Genomic DNA, 17,867 nt, shown 5'->3' on the forward strand with positions numbered 1-17,867 from the left:
CACCTACATGCAGACACATACACAGACACACACACAGAGCACATATACCCACATGCAGACACACACAGACACACACAGAGATATATACACAGAGTACATATACCCATATGCAGGCACACACACAGACACAAACACACACACACACAGACACAAACACACACACATACACAGAGTACATGTACTTACATGCAGACACACAGAGAGACACACACACACAGAGTACATATACCCACATGCAGATACACACAAACACACACACAGAGTACATAGACCCACATGCAGACATATACACAGATACAGAGAGAGAAAGTACAGATTCACATGCAGACACACATAGACACACACACACACACAGAGTACATAGACCCACATGCAGGTGGAACACTCATACACATAAAATAAAAATACACAATTAAAAATTTTCACCTCAAAATTGTTACTACATCTTGCCTGGTTACAGTCACTCTATTCCAACCTCCAATGCCTGGCAACTATTCTTCTGTTTCTATCTAGAGTAATTTGCCTCTTCTGAACATTCTAAACAAATGGCTCACATGTTTTTATCTGACTTCTTTTACTTAGCATATGTCTCGGGGTCCATGACATTGAAGGAGCTTGTGAATGTCTGTTCATGCAATCATGGACTAGTGGGCTGTGTGTGGTATGTGCATCTCTGACTAGACATTTACCATGATAATCATCTTCACTGTTTCTGTTTGGAGACTGTTATGAATCATGCTGCCGTGAACAGTCATGTGCAAATCCAAGGCCTGTTATATTCAGGTTTCAAGGACAGATACATAAGAGTGGAATTATTGGTTAATCCCATAAATTTACATTTTAAAAAATTACCAAATGTTTCACAGTGGCTCACGATTATACATCTCTATAACTAGGTATGAAGGTTCTAGTTTTTCCATATCTTAACCACGTATTTTGTAAGTTTGTTTGACTATAGCCAAATTAATAGCTGTGGATAGCATCTCATTGTGTCTCTTTTGTGATTAATGATGTTGAACATCTATTATGTATTTATGTGTATACTTTCTTTGGTAACATGTTTAAAACATATACTTATTTAATATATACATATTATATTACATACAATTTATATATGTTATACATATTAAATATATATACATACATATATATATGAGAGAGAGAAGAGGGAGAAGAGAAGAGGGAAATAAAGACAGAGAAATTGCTTTAGATTCTGTATCTATGAACTCTTTGTTTCCTGTCCCATGTATCTTCTTTTAGAGGTTTACTTCTATCATCCATTTTATTAACTTTAGAATATAGTGATTTATGATTTTTAAATATAGATTCATTTATGCCCCCCTACCCATTCCTACAAGGAAATGTCTCTGGCTAAGGGGCATGAAGAAGGGAATAACATTTTGCTTATAACCTAAGAGTTTCATGTTGCACCACTTCCTGGTTAGGATTTATACACACTTTTTAAAATCATCGCCTATTTATTAACCACCTGTGTTTTTCCTTGAGATGATATTAGGTACCAGTGTGATGTAAAACTTCCTTATGACTAAAGGTTAAGCAGGGCAGTCTCCTGGTTTGACAGTGTATATCCAAAATAAATCACCAGCAAGACACTGATGATTGTTATACAAGAGATTGGTATCCAAACCTCCAAAATAATACTGATCAATATAATCTCTTGTTTAATATTATGCAATTTTTAATTATGAGTAAAGTCCATCATAGTAATACCCTTAATTCTAAAAGTCTAAAAAATGTTTACTGAAAAATAGAAAAGCATGAATGTTGGTTGAGAATCTTGTATCTGCACTATGTGTCCCCACAGAATATGTCCAATCATGACAGGTCAGTGACAGGAATGAGATTATCCAGACAATCACCTACAACAACAAGAATGCCTAAAAGATAATGTGTGTCAGCATCCTCAGGTCAGTGAAGTAAAATCCTCTCTGAGAACACAGTGGCCCTTCTTTTAGAATTATGGGATGGAATGTAAGCCATTCCAGGAACTATTTTGGATGGAAATGATAGGAAAGATTTTTCTTTTTTATAAGTTTTATTACACTGGAAATCATTTTTCTATTTCTAGCAGTTTGACAAGAGCTAATTACAATGCGCTCATCTGTTTGGAGGACTAAATTGAGCCATCGGGCATTAACACTATGGCCATGCAGAGGCACAGAAATGATACGCATACTTCCTTTGCTCCAAGAATTTGTACTTGCTATAAAAGAAAACAGATTTGGACAGCCCTGAAAAAGTCGGGTTGGATTTGAAGAAAACATTTCAGAATTACATTAGAGCTGGCCTACAAGTGAACTAAAAATACCTGCTCATCTCAGTGGTCTTGGCCGTGGGCCTCTCCTTTTACTGTAAAAGTCAGGCTGTTTGAACAGTTGGAGTTCAGCTTGCTTGCTGTCTAAACTAGTGTTCTCTGATAACTTCTGTTACCATTGAAACACAAGCACCATTGCATTTAAGAAAATGTTTAGAGGTGTGGAAAATAGCCAAAAGATACATGTTCGTAGTGTTCGAATCTTTAGGCTTTCCACGTGGTAACAAGACCACTAGGATCTGTTAAGCAATAAGAGAAAGACATTCATCAGTAAACATTACACAGCAAGGCTAAAAGATGGAATGGAGTAAAGAAGCCTGCTAGAGTCAGCTGAGGAGGATTATTTGAATTGCAAAGAGAAATGTTCAGACATAGCTAGAGCTGCTAAACATAACTCTTGAAGTTTTTCCAGAACAGAGAGATTGGGGGAATGAGACCAGTGAAGGAGAAAATTAGAAAATTATAAGACAGAATGGGAGATGAAGCTTTAGAAGCTGGTAAGATAGCTGGAATATATGATATTATTAGGTCTTAAATCTATTTAAGAGGGTGAGAATTTAAAAACACTTTTCCCCCTGACTTTGGCTGTGTGATTTTAGGAGTAGAATGAAGACATTAAGCATGGACAGTGAATAATTAACAGTAACCACAAGCTGTACTAAGAAGGATTAAAAGGAGAGATCAGAAAGCAGTAACCTAGGAAAGACAGTCAGGGTAAGTTGAATAAATCAGAGGGAAATCATTTGAGTGGAAATGAGTTGGAAAGGCACAGAACCTGGCAGAGTGCTCCCCTTTGCAATCAGCTACTGAAGGGGGCGATCCTCTGCTGTTTTAAAAGGCACTCCTGTTCAGTGAGTTAGGAACAAGAAGATAAAGACCGCAGGTTTAGATTTTAAAGCAATGTGTATCACAGACTTCAGGAACACGCATTTGGCTCGTTAGCACAATATCCTACTTCCTGGCACTGTGTATAGAACAGAGGGAGTTTCCTCCCATGAGTAACTGAAGTGCCAGCTGTTGCCTTAAATATTGTACCTGTTCATGATGGAGGTAGCTTCGGAGCCAAATTTTGAGCATAGGAGAGATTGAACATTTTGTACATCAGCAAACATTGGTGTAGAATGTACGTACCTAGACGCAGCATTTACATACACAAGAAGGGGGATTGACCAACAACCTGCTTCACAAATGGTGATGCTAGCAGATTCGTTCCTTTAAACCTATAAAAGATAGTTGTGTATAACTGAGTACACTGATGCCTCATAGCACTTCTGAAACCTTAGAAACACAGAGGGGACAGAAACTAGTTTGAGATTATCCTTAAATTCATGTTCACACTTCAGACAATCATTTTGCTTGCTAGTAGGTTAAGAACTTAAAAGATAAGAAGTGTTCTCAAAACATGCTTTAATCACTTGATTATTGTGAAGATGAAATGACAGTTTTCCTGGCACTGGAGATATAAAGGGACAGTTAGAAAATGCTCAACTAAATCAAAACCAGAGCTGAGAAAGACCAGCCTATCTGAAGCTCATTTATCCGTGATATGCCATATCTAAAAACATATAAACATTTGTCACTTCCGTTCTACATCCAAACTTTGACTAACATTAAATGGACAAGTTTATCAGTTATGCATGCATGTGTAATTGATATGATGTTCAAATTGCACATATTCCTGGCTTACCTGTTGGAGTTGTTAGCATTCTCAAAGCAGAGCCAGGGTTTTTCATCTTGGACATTGATAAAAATGATACAAAACATCAGTAGGACCTATAAGCTGGAAAAAAACTAAATAATAACGATCCAAACCTTGTGGCTGACAGTTTCTATTGGTGTAATATTTCTATCCAGAAGCAGCATCTGTGTGCCCATTAGTTGACAGACAGTACTCTTTCTGAGGCTGTTTGGGTCCTTTTTGTTATAGACTCTTTCTATGGTTTGTATGTGATACATCTTCAGATGAGAGTCCTATTCAACTGTCACACATCCCTCTTTGATAGATGAAGTCGGGCTATAGTTTAGAAAAATCATGGGTTATATTAAGACTGTTGACTTTGAGTTTTAGATAGCAATGCCAAAAGTTCAGGGCTCAATTTTACAAAATCAGGAATTAGAGCTTTCTGGCCTAGATATATAAACAATCCATGTGAATCTAAACAAACAGCATCTTTCTACCACTATCAGTAAAAACCAACCAAATTATAGTCCATACATTTTAATCTGAGCTTACCAACAAGTCAACCAACTTCCATCTTTTTTTCCACTCCTAATGATATACTCAGTTTTATAAATAGAAGTGAGTCAGTTGGCTCTCCTGTCTAGTGAGTATAGATGGTGGGCATAGAATTTTTCTCCAAACACATAAAATATCCATGCCATGCAAAACAATGATCAGGCTGAAGCTAGTCTAAAATAATGGCGAGGAGAAGGCTGCAGTTCAACATGGCACTCTTCTCAGAACCAAGGTCCCCCATGTTCACAGAAAGCAGCAAGACAAGGTGGAGGGGATTCTGTAGGTCTCCTGGAATCACACATTTCCAGTTACTATTCAAGTCACAGAATTACCCAAATAAAGCAAAGCTTCTCTTCAAAAGAGCCCATCACACCTTAGGCCACCCCAGAGGCTATGGTTACAGCAGGGTCTATCAGCTTCCTTTGCCAGTTGTCTCTTTTAAGAAATGCAAGATGTTCCAGTGGAACTGACAGGAAATGAAGACCTCATGCAAGTGGTGTCTCAGGCTTTCCACGGACGGCCAAACTACCCTCTTCTCAGAAGAATAAGTTCAGAAGACTCTGGTGAATTGGCAGATATGAACTTAACTCAAGGGAGAGTAGATGAGCCTTGGTGCTTCCCTTTGGTTTTTCTCTTGAGTATTTTATTTTATTTTATTTTATTTTATTTATTTATTATATGTAAGTACACTGTAGCTGTCTTCAGACGCACCAGATAAGGGCATCAGATCTCATTATGGGTAGTTATGAGCCACCATGTGGTTGCTGGGATTTGAACTCCTGACCTTCCGAAGAGCAATCGGTGCTCTTCCCCGCTGAGCCATCTCACCAGCCCTCTCTTGAGTATTTTAAATAAGTAACTAAACTTTAACAGGAGAAGAGAACATTTAATGCAAAACCTGATGAGCAAGCCCAATTTTTCTCTACTGCTGACTTCCTCTAAATCTTTGAATCTGAAGTCATAAGTCATGCCGTCATCTTGGAACTGAATCTGTATGAAAATATTACTACATATAGACATCACACAAATTCAAGACAAAAACACTGCAATAGTGCACATTATGCTCTTTCTTTCTCTCCATGGTATCATTACATAGCTCTTACTATTGAAGCCATTACTAGCTCTGAGTTTCAGGGACTATATTCTGCCCACACAATAACTGACAATGTTTCTCCAAAGGGAATACTGGCAGGATTTTGGGCAGAAAAATTCTTCATTGGGTGAGATCTTCCTACCCACCATTTTTCATGTGATCCATAGAACTGCCCATTGACCAAACACTGCTGCATTCTTTCTGTCTCCTACACTACTCACTGGCAACCAAAATCATTCCACATGTGTCTAAAACTGCCCTGGACAGATGACAAAGAGTGTCATCTAGTGACCTAAGCTTTAGAAAGTCAGCCCTCCTTCCTTCCTTTCCTCTTCTCTTTTCCAGTTGCAAGAGCTGGAGGAGTCAACTGATGGACCAACTCGCAAACATACCACTTTCTAGCTACACCATTTCATCAAGCTTCTAAACCAGGAATTTTACCTCTTAGCAAATCTGATGCCAATTATTTCAAAAGGAAAAGCAAAGTGTTTTAGAGGCTACTTTACATCAATCTGTAACTTTCATGTTTAAGTCTGGTTTTGCTGGCAGAGATGAAATAGTTTGTTTTTTTGTTTGTTTGTTTTTGTTTTCTTTTAATTCATTATCATCAGTTTTAAAAATATTCTTAAATACATGTGTAAGAATATTGAAGTTCTTTTTTTAAATCATTGCCTTGAAAAATACCTTCCAATATTTATCTTTTCTCTGTTTTCTCTCACATGAGGGAATATTCTCTTGCAAAAAGTTGTCTATTAAAACAAAAATAGTTGTCTGGGTTAATTCTTATAAGCATATAGGCATTTTGCATGTTTTACATTTTTGCCTTCCATATTTTTTTGGTGCAGAGGAAAACATAAGAAGATGAAGATTGGGCAGAAGTGGTATGATACTGTATAGACCTAAGTGTCAATGTATGTCAACTTAAGAAGGAAAGTGAATTGAAATTAGAGAAAAAGGATTTTCCAGAAAGCACCTGAAATAATTAATTGTTTTGTTGGAGACAGATGTTCTATATAAGCAGAATGATTTTTCCCAGTTCTTTCTAGAGAGATAGTCAAATAGAGAATCTCATCTCTTAATTAGAAAGAAAAATACTCATCAAAGACATCTCATCACGGGAGAGCTAATGATCCACAGCTGTTAGTCTGAAAGGGCAAGCTTTCTTCCTGAACAGGAGGAAGTGTTAATCATTTTGGATGAGATTTCTTTTTAAAATATACTGTAGTTTGCAAAAGAATAGGATATTCAATATTACAGCTTAAATGATTTTTTTTTGAAGTGGGCTCCCCCAGGGGTACTGTCATATGTGGTACTGAGGCATCAGTTGATAACATGGTGTGAATGGCTTGGTCCTGTCTAGGACTCTTAAGCTCAAAGAAATAAAAATCTGGCACATCAGGCCCTCTCTAGTAATGGTGTTGCTATAAAATCTTAATAGCCACCAAAAGAGAGTAGAAAAAAGGGGGAGAATGGGCCCTGCCTCACATGCCTCATTTCCACCATTAGTTTTTGACCTGCTTGCTTTAGCAAACCTTTTCCACAACACCTAAGAACTGCCATTCTCTTTCTTCATGCTGATGCCAAAAAGTGGTTATCCCAGAACAAAGGAGAGAGGAAGAGCAATGTATAGAGTCCACAGTGAATGATTGACATCTTCAAAGCCTCAGCCTTCCCACATAGCTCTTCCCCAAAGTCTGTGGGGCTTTAGGGAAAGTGCTGGATTGGGAGTCAGAGCACTTGGCTCTGCCACACAGTAGAAGGTGCCTTTTGTCAGACCTCAAGGCCTGAGCCTTGGATTCCTCTTATGTCAATAATCTTTGCAACCTACAACTCATGGCATCTCTCCGAAATTTCATTCCACATAACATCATACAGAGTACCTATTAGGACAAATTACTTTGTTTTTCTTTCAGTAAATTAAAAATAAAAATGTCATTCTGAATATTTATGATTAATATTTAGAATGCTTCTAAAATCTGATCCAAGTAGATACTGGGGTTCTGTACTTTGTGATATTGATGCTGTTATTGTAGGCTGGCATGGTTTATATAAGTGATACTTGAATTTACAAATGAAAATGCATTGTAGACATAAATTCATATTCATACAATTGTTAGTTCAAACCAAGGTATCTCTCTCTCTCTCTCTCTTTTTTTTTTTTTTTTTTTTTTTTTTTTTTTTTTTTTTTTTTTTTTTTTTTTTTTGGTTTTTCAAGACAGGAGACAGGGTTTCTCTGTGTAGCCCTGGCTGTCCTGGAACTCACTCTGTAGACCAGGCTGGCCTTGAACTCAGAAATCCACCTGCCTCTGCCTCCTAAGTGCTGGGATTAAAGGTGTGCACCACCACTGCCCAGCCCAAGGTCTCTTTTATAAGAGAGGCATGAAGTTGTTAAAAATTGTTAGAAGTTTTAGACTAGTAAAATGGCTCATTGGGTAAAGGAGTTTGCTGGCAAGCCTGATGTCCCAAGGTCCATCCCCATAATCCTCAGGGTAGAAAACAAATTCCACTAACTTGTACTCTGTCATCTACAAATTCATGTTCTCACACACACATACACTCACACACAGATGCACATGCATGTATGCACATATATACTCACACATACACACATGCACATATACATATGTACACATACGTACACTCACACATACATACACACACATAAACACACCCAGACAAAGACATATACTCATATATGCACTCATAAATACATGCATATGTGCATACTCATACATGTATGCATAGACACATATGTACATGTACACATATGCATAAATACATGTATGCACACACACAGTCACACACAATGCACACTCATATATTCACATATACATATATACATATGTGCACACATATACTCACACACTCCTACACACATACAGATACACACACATGAACATTCACACACATACAAAATGAAGTAAAAATATTTAAAAACCTATTAGCTTTCTATCTAAATTTCTCAAAATGGGAAATGTGTGCTATGTGATTTACTAGTAAAAAAAAAGTATATATTAACTCTAGATTTTTCTTATAATACTAGTAAAAATTTGTAATATCTCTGTTTAATACATATTCCCTCAAGAAACACCTCCCCACACAATACACACACCCTCTAAGGAACACCACCCACCTAATTAACAGTTATAATGTCCACTTACAGGATTTATTTATGTAGTCCATGTAATTTTCAGGAGTAACTTTTTATGGACACACACATACATACACACATACACACACACACATAAAGAGAAAGAATTGAAATTAATTTCCTTTTTAAAAATTTAAAACTTTAATGTAGTGGCTGATACCTCTCCTCAATGATGAGGGTGTTTTTTGTTGTTGTATTGGTTTTGTTTGTTTTCTTGTTAAGTCTAGGTATCTGGAATAATTAAAGTATAAAAGCAATGATCAGATTAAGCTGATAATACTTGCATTTACACACTGTACTAATTAATTTTCTTGTTGCTGTAACAAAATATCAGACAAAAAGCAACACCGTGGAGGAAGCATTTATTTTAGCTCACAGTTTAAAGGGACAGCTTTCTTATTTGTACTGAGAAATGCCTGGCAGCAAGTGGTCACAGGCTGTCTGCAGTCAGGATGCAGAGAGAAATGAAAGCTGGTGTTCTGTGCACTTCCTCCTTTTGGTTCAGGACAGACTCCCAGGCTCTGGAGAGTGTCCTCCACATACAGGTGGATCTTCTTACCTTGTGTAAACTTCTCTTAAATCCTCTCATAGACACAGAGGTTTGTCTTCTAGGTGGCACAGAATTATGTCAAGTTGACAATCAAGGTTAATTATTACACATACACATAGCTTCATTTGCTCCCGACACCTATCATATGAAGTAGGCCAGTGTAAACTAAGACAAAAACTGACTTTCTCAAGATTCTGTGATGGCAAATGTCAGAACTAGAATAACCAGTGATACTTGAGTGGATGACTGCCTTTTCTTAGTCATTCTTAGGTCCTGGAAGCCAGAAAGTATTTTATCCTAATTTTAAACACTTAGTAACATTTTAAAACTGTTTTTATCATTAAGGTATGTTCAATAATTTTTTTGAGATTTTTATATTTTTTGAATGTTGAAAAAGAAAATGTTAATGATTTTCATTTGGAGTTCATACAAAGTTTGATCATTTTTTTCTCTTAAAGATGCTTTCTTTAAAACGTGGGAGCTGCTTGCTCATTCACATAAGGAGTAGCTTCCTAGTGTGCAGACAATAAGCATCTCTAAAGTGGATATTATTTCTTTCTTGATTTTTATTTTCTCTGCCTTCCCCTGACCCATGCTCTGGTGACCATATACATGGAACACATTGGACCATATAAGAGCATAAGAAGTGTTATGTTTGTTTTGAGTGCTGTATTTCAAGAAAGATAAGTTTGTTTGCACAGGAGAAGAGAAAGATATTTACAGCTAAAAAAATATGCACAAAGTATATCTTATTACAAACACTTGATGCAACTGGTGATGTTGGAAGACTACTATGGTGTTGAAAGGAGCTTGAAGCAATATAGTCACTGTAATATCAATGATCAGATGTTACAAAACAGAATATGTCTCCTCATCAGTTTGACACTATCCCAGTAGAGCATATTTAGCAACAAAATGATCTGAATCACAGCCATAGGGGCTGTCTTAGTTAGGGTTTTACTGCTGTGAACAGACCCTATGACCAAGGCAAGTCTTATAAAGGACAGCATTTAATTGGGGCTGGCTTACAAGTTCAGAGGTTCAGTCCATTATCATCAAGGCAGTAACATGGCAGCATCCAGGCAGGCATGGTGCGGGAGGAGCAGAGAGTTCTACATCTTCATCTTAAGGTCTGGAACCTGAGTTCTGTGGCTCACAGGTAGGTGTTCCTGTCTGCCATTTCAAGAGGGCCTGGACTGATATTGACTAGGATGGCCTCAGTTAGCTTTTCTCCTGACATTATTGTCATCTGACTTCCCCCAATTCATGCAATTCTACGAAGTGCAAGCTGTGTGTGTTACTCTGACCAGTTGACTGAAATTTCCACTTATGCTACTGCTCACCTACATCTTAGTAGGCAGATGATGATCTGATTTCCAGCCAAAAATTAGTTAGTTTTCTAAGCATCAGTTCCATGGGCACAGGAAAGGTAAGCATGTGTATTTTCCCACATTCCAAACACTTTGTTAATTATAAGGTTCTCACAACTCTAAAGTGATACTTCATTTATTTCCTATTTTATGGAGGAAGAAATTAAAAACACGATATAGAAGTTATACAAAGGTTACACAGCTCCTTAGCATTACACTTAGGTAGGAATCCTGCTCTCCATCCAACCTGATTTAAGGTAACCTCAGTCTGATAGCAGGAGCCACAGGCCCAAAGGATCTAGATGCTCTGCTGACAATGTAAGTCTGGTGAGGAGGTGGCTGGGTCACAGTTGTGTCTCAAATCCTGTTGTTTTTACAATGTATATATGCATAGAATGTCTCTGACTGTCACCCCAAAGTTCTTTCTCTGACATTTGTCTTACAATTAAAAATAGTTTTTTCAAATAGGTGGTGTTAAAATCTAATACAAACAGGCATGTTAAAAATTTCTTTGCCAAAATTGCTCTTCATGTTCCTTTGCAAATGTTTGACTTTATGTGTAATACAGAATGATAAGCCAACTTCTTTTAATACTTATTGGAAGCAGCGCCTTTTTCATAATGTGGAATCTTTGGGCCTCTGTAGTATAGGGATGGCATTTTCATCTGCCTATTATGCTTGGTCTATTGTATTATCCAAGTGAGATTTGTGAAAAGAATATCCCTGATGTTAAAATGGTGATTCATTCTTTGTGATTAAGACAGACAGACCAGTCTATTCTGACAACATACTGAAGCTGCCTAACATAAAATAAAAGAAAAGAAGAGAAAAGAATGAATGAAAGAAAAGAAAAAAAGGAAAAAAACCTTTATTTTTGTCTAATCTAACAATAATTTCAATGAAGGAAGAAAAATAAAATTGTTCTTGACAGAATTATGACATCATGTTTTCCTTCACAGAAATTAAGCAGAGCAAAAATCTTGCCAGTGAGTTTCTAAGGGTCAGATGTGCTTTTAGCAAAATGCTTAAGTCCATAGAGTTCATTTTCCTGTTTTGAAGCATTTGGTCTGTGGGTTTTTGAAGTGAGTGTGGATGATAATCTACACAAAGAAATTCAAAGCTGCTTCTTGCCTCTTCTCTCTTTTCTCCACCTTCAGCTCTTTCTCCTCGTTGTCTGGAACTTTGAGCTCTACATGATACCACTGCTGCTGTTGTTACTGTTGACATGGAACTACTTCCTAATAATATCCGGGAAAGATAACAGGCAACGGGACACAGTAAGTCTCTCCTTTCTTCCTGGTTTTCTTATTCCTAGTCTCTCTGATGAGATGACGTTGAACGTAGTCTTATAAACCAGAAACTTGCCTGTAAATATTCAACTTTGGAGGGAGGTTTTGAAAGATTAAATCTAACAACTCATTGCTCTTAACCCAGTACATAGTATCTACCTGTTTCTGGAATGATCAGTTTGGTAGAAATTAGCATGGGGAGCATTTGAATTGAGCTGAGATGTAGTTATTAATGCTGCTACTCCAAACCTTTATTTCTTCTATCCTCTTGCTCTTTTTATGAAATCCCGAATTAAGAGATAATGTCACAGGCTTGTTAGTCATCAGACCAAGTTAATGTTCTCTACTTAAGACAGTTCTCTGTGTAAATTTCATTGGAAGGGAAAGTTGATGGTTCTTAGTCTAGAAAGTATATTAAATACTTCAATTTGGTGACTCTTCACTAACAACCACAGTGTTTTTGAGTCAGGTATATTGTGATTCTGACTTAAGGATAACGACTTCTCATTTAATCCCAAGATCACTAAGCTAAAACTGCCCTCACCCATGGCATTTTCGAAAGTTCTGAGAATGTGTGAGACAAGATGCCATGGCCTGACCAGAGCCTTTTTCAGGTTTGTTCTTCCTGGATTGGTTCAGTCACTGCAGTCCTAGCAAACTTACCTGAGCTTATTCCACATATAATTGAAGGGATAAAGCATCTTCTTGAATGTGCTTTTCATTCAGCTGTCTTGAGGCATATTACTTGCAAGATTACTTGCAAATAAGAAAGGTAGTAATATAGTTTTAGTTTCAATGTCCTATGGGAGGAATTGCAATTATCTTAAAGAGTTAGTCATTGGTTTGAGAATTCTTTGTGAAAAAATTCTTAAACTGTAGACTCCATTATTTTTTCTAGAACATACTTGCCTTGTGTGGAAAAGTCTACTGCTAGAAGGAAAATTGTAATATATAATTTGTCTTGGCTATTTAAAATTATCTAAAACTTTTATAAGCCTATAGAACAATTATATAATAGATAAACTTAAATTGCATAATGTACTTTCAAACTACCCTTTATCTTTTCAAGACACAACTCTAAAAGGGAGCTTTCCAGATCTTCCTTTCAAGCATATCTATTCTTACAGTTTCTCTCTTTTAGCCCTGAAAAACATCTTATTCGCCAGCACAGCCCACTGTCAGACATTCTGTAGCTTAACCCATTTGAGATGTCAGCTACACTCTATAACACCCAGTAATTGTTTTTTGTTTGCCCAGAACACACATATCCACACGTTCTATTCTTCCCAGGGACTGGGGAAGCAATCACAAAGTTTCTTTCAGCTTCTCATTCACAGGCTCAGTTGAGACCTTACATAACTCTTAAATCCAATTTGTCTAATTGTGTGTTTTCTGGCATACCCAGCTGTGCATTTTGACTGCTTTCTCCTCTTGAAAGAAGACCTGGATCCTGGATTATACTTTGCTGGCTACAGATAGTGTGTGTGTGTGTGTGTGTGTGTGTGTGTGTGTGTGTGTGTGCGTGTGTGTGTGTATGTGTAGGACAAGGGCTTGTAGGCCTTGCCATGCTGTGACCCACTCTTCCATATGGTTTGGGAAGAAAGGCATTTCACCCTGAGTCCTTACTGCTGTCTACTGCTAAAGCTTTCAGCACATGGGAAAAGTATATAGGACCTGTGGGGTGAGTTAATTACACTGTTAACTGACATCAAACCAAGGAACTTTCTGGAGAGAAGAAAGGAGGGAGGGAGAGTAGGAGGGAGAGACACAGAGAGAGACAGAGAGAGAGAGAGACAGAGAGAGAGAGAGAGAGAGAGAGAGAGAGAGAGAGAGAGAGAGAGAGAGAGAGAGAGAGAGAGAGAGAGAATGATATTCTGCCATGAAGAAAAATATCTTAGAACATTTAGATAAGATGAAGACTAAAAGAAAAACAAGTTAAAATGACTTTTAGATCAATGTCAGAAAGAGACAAAGGTAAATAGTAATTTTATAACATATGAAGTACATAGATGGGTAATAGTTCTGTCTTCAACATGCTGACTGATAGTTGAGATTAATATCCAACAGGAAAGGGCTTCCTTGTGTGTTTGTTAAACCTCAGCCAAAAACAAGCCCCTACCTGTTTTCCCAACTAGTACTTAAATAAGAAAGGAGATCTGACCTTGCCTAGTACATATTTAATAAGCAAAATCTGTTAAGGGCTAGATGAGCAGACAGCCATTTGTGAGGGTGGATCTGCAGCCTCAGAAGGAGTCCACGAGAAGAGGTATGTTAAAGAAAAATGCCATCTTGCCTGTGCTATGTCCCAATCAGGGTTGTTAAAAATAAGCAACCTTGGGTCTGAATCCACCTAGTCTGGGACCATGATGTGAAAATTTCCAGTAGAGTTGTTCAACTTTTCCAGAGAAGCTGGTTTAATACATGCTTCATTCAGAAATGTCCCTATCATGAAAGGATATAAAGATAGAACTGCCATCCTCTTCTTGTTTTGAGCTGTCACTCCAAAAGCTCAAGAAAATTCTTCCTGTACTGCCTATTGGCCTGGTACTACCTATCCAAACTTCAGGCACTGCAGAAAAAAAAAATGTCATCAATTGAAGAGCTGACACCAGACAATACTCTTTATTTGGAATTTTAAAATTACTGGGCTTTCGGTGCACCCCAAATGTCATGTGAAGCCTTCATAGGTGCTCTCTTACTGAGTTATCTCTCTAGAGAACAAGCTGATTGGGTTGGGTCTTCCTGAATCCTCTATCCCCACCCTTCATCTGTAACAATTAAGGGGAAATAGTTCTGTATAATAAGCATAGTCACATGAGCCCTCCTTAGAAAAAGGGACCAGGTTCCAGAGAATAAAGGGAGTGAGTAAGTTATAGAATCAATTGTCTACAACACATTCTGTGGGTGTCACTATTTCTACTTCACCCACAAGGAGATAGTTAAATAACTTACCCAAAGACACACAGCATTTGTGTTCTTAACCACAATCGTGCTTCCTTTTTAGGCTGAATTTTGGTACATTCCACTTTTCCCTGGGCAAGTTTCTCTCATGAGTTCTAACAAAGACAGTAGTACTAACTCTACCTCAAGGCATATACATTGATAGAGAACATTCATTGACTCCCACCCCACAACTCACTGTTAATTCAGAGAAGTGAAACAGATATTTATTAAGCAAATTTTATGCATCAGGTATCCTGGTAAGCCTTTTGGAGACATCACTTCTTCTCATTCTCTATGGTCATTATATCAAGTAAACTGTTCTCAATGCTTTTATCACTAATTTATAAATAAGGAAATTGAAAGGCAAGATAAACAGAGAACTCCACAGAGTCAGTGTGTTGTGAAACAAAGCCTACCATTTTCTGAAGCCTTAGCTGTTTTCATAGTGTGTACTTGGGCATTTCTTTCTCCAGAGATCCTCTTTAGGTATCCAGGGCATTCCGCAGAACCCTTGATGCCTCAGATTGCTCTCAGATTTCTCAAGATTTTCTCTGTGACTTCTCAAAGGATGATACCAGACATCTGCTCCAGTGCAGATTCTACCATTAATTTTGAACATGTTTGGGACCTGAGGTGTGGGTTTCTAGTCACCCAGGTGAGCACAGGGCTACTAAGTGAAAGCCGAGCATCCTCCACAGTTGTGAATAGTCTTGAGATTTGTTGGCATATGGACAGTCTTCCAGCAGGAGTTTTTAATTACACTTTAAAAGAACATTCATCTCCACTGTCATGATATGCCTCCTACACAGCAGTCTCGGTTGCTAATCAATGGTGGCATGAAAAAGCCCGAAGAGTGGGGCAGATCAATGAAATCACTCTGACTCATGGAATGACTGTGCATAAATTGAGACAAAGTCTGCCTTGTTAAAACAGTAGTAAATACTGGAATGTTCAGTTAGTTCCTCCCAATGACAAAGCATTAGATTCTTCTTCTCCCTTCTAGAATAAGTACAGAATTTGTTTTCAGATCCACTTAAAACCAGAATGCTTACCTCTAGAAACAAAGCTTGCAAGGAGAGAACTGCTGTCATACTGTTTGAAAATTTGGAACAGTTGCCACAGTAACGTTTGGTCTGTCCTGAATCCCTGTCAGCCAAGCCCATTTATTATGTTTTCTGCCAGTGCTCTTGTCTAGAAAAGCAGACCTTTGTGGAACAATTGAATATGTAGACTAAGTGAGGCCAAGAGTCTCTAAAGGGGCTGTCCAAAACCAAGCTGAGAGAGGAGAGGGCCTGTGTCCATACCCTTACATTCCACTTCTATAGAGTTTCATCATTCACTGAAACTAACTTAGACCACAAGTCTTCTGGGTTTGCATCTTTGTACCAAAAAAGACCACATATTCCGTGCTCTTAACAGAAGCGGCTCTGAGTCATGCAGCCTCTAAACACATCTAAAAATGGATGATCACTCTTTTCTTCTTTTGTGCTTATTTCAACCACAATTTTCTCAACTTTTTCAGAGAAGGTTAGCAGCTTGCAAAAATCTGAGGAGAACCATGAAAAGATCAGACCTTTTAGTTCCTAAAGAGATCTTGAGCATAAGGAAGTTGAAAGTAAGAGCTAATTAGGTGCCCCGGAGAAATGCCTCCCCGTCACCTTCAGAGACAACCACCAACTGTGCAGAGTGCACTGTAACACAGATGTTTATCACTGCATCAGGATTTGAATATGACCACATGCTTTCCACTCATTCCAGCTCCTCTCCCTTGACCTTTACACACGTGCTCTGGAATGTGCAGTACCTCCCCCTCCCACACACAGTACCCTTTAAAGAAACAAAGGAGGGGAGGAAGATGAATGAGACTTCCTCCTTTGGTAAGTGAGGAAACAGAGGCAGAACAAGATGGTGACTTCAGCAGAGGGGATCAATTTGGTGGGATGCTCTGTGTGGAACAGATGTACAAAGCAGGCTACACATGAATGTGGTGCCAGGCTCCTGGAGTTCAGGGAGCCATGTGGACCCCATGCACTAATGTGTAGTCTCGTTGGATTACTTTGACTCAGTGCCACAAGCGTCCACTCTGCACGAAGGCTCTACAGCCAGAGGGAGTGGCACCTGGCATCTTAGTGCGACCCAGCTCCCTGCTCTGAGGCTCCTCCCCGACTGTCTCTGTAGCAGAGCAACAGTTAGGCTGGAGGCCCTGACAGCAAGTGGGGTTGGAGAAGTAAAAGAACTTGGAGAGATGATAGATCAGTGTCTTCTTAGGAGCAACACCAAGCTCATGGGGAGTCCACCATGTCTGTAGCTTCTGAATCCCAAGTACCCCGAACACACTCTACTCTTTTCTGTTAAAGTATATTTACACACGCAAATTTTTATTGTTCAGTCTACATTTAAAATATGACATTTTAAATGTATCATATCAACTCCACTCTTGGTTCATCCACATTTATGTTCTACAGCATAGCTAGAATCATCCTTTCTGTTGCTAGGCAACCTTCTAACAAACACATGAATGTTAACATCTGCATAGTTTTCACTGTGAAAATACTATAATGTTTTTCTTATTAAACACTTTTTAAAAAGTATTTGCTTCAATTTTTTAACATCTTAATGCTATAAGGAAATATCTAAGTGTCGATATTTGGGCAATAACTTCTGGTAAAGTCCTCAATGAATCCCTGGCTCAAAATAATATTTATTTTGAAGGCTTTTTGCATTTGCTGTAACTTGTCAGCTGCTAAAAGACTAGCATCGTGTGTCTATGCATCTGTGCATGTATATCCGCCCTTTCTCCAGGACAGCCATGCTGACTCCTCAGTGTTTCCCTCACTGCCTGTCCCCACTCTCCACTGTGACTAAGTGAGACATGGACAGTGCCTCTGAGCTCTCCTATC

The 17,867-nt window shown here is 38.2% G+C and overlaps 1 protein-coding gene across 5 annotated transcripts in view; it reads left to right on the forward strand.

Annotated features, from left to right (window-relative positions):
- Positions 1-17,867, forward strand: part of Mctp1 (multiple C2 and transmembrane domain containing 1) — a 586,378-nt gene that overhangs the window by 471,676 nt on the left and 96,835 nt on the right. For all 5 annotated transcript variants that reach the window (XM_031359932.1, XM_031359934.1, XM_031359933.1 and 2 more), the window contains one exon: positions 11,893-12,012. In XM_031359932.1, the coding sequence (XP_031215792.1) occupies positions 11,893-12,012 (120 nt within the window). The remainder of the gene's footprint in view (positions 1-11,892; positions 12,013-17,867) is intronic.

This window comes from Mastomys coucha, unplaced genomic scaffold (assembly GCF_008632895.1).
Source record: "Mastomys coucha isolate ucsf_1 unplaced genomic scaffold, UCSF_Mcou_1 pScaffold8, whole genome shotgun sequence".
Lineage (NCBI taxonomy): Eukaryota > Metazoa > Chordata > Mammalia > Rodentia > Muridae > Mastomys > Mastomys coucha.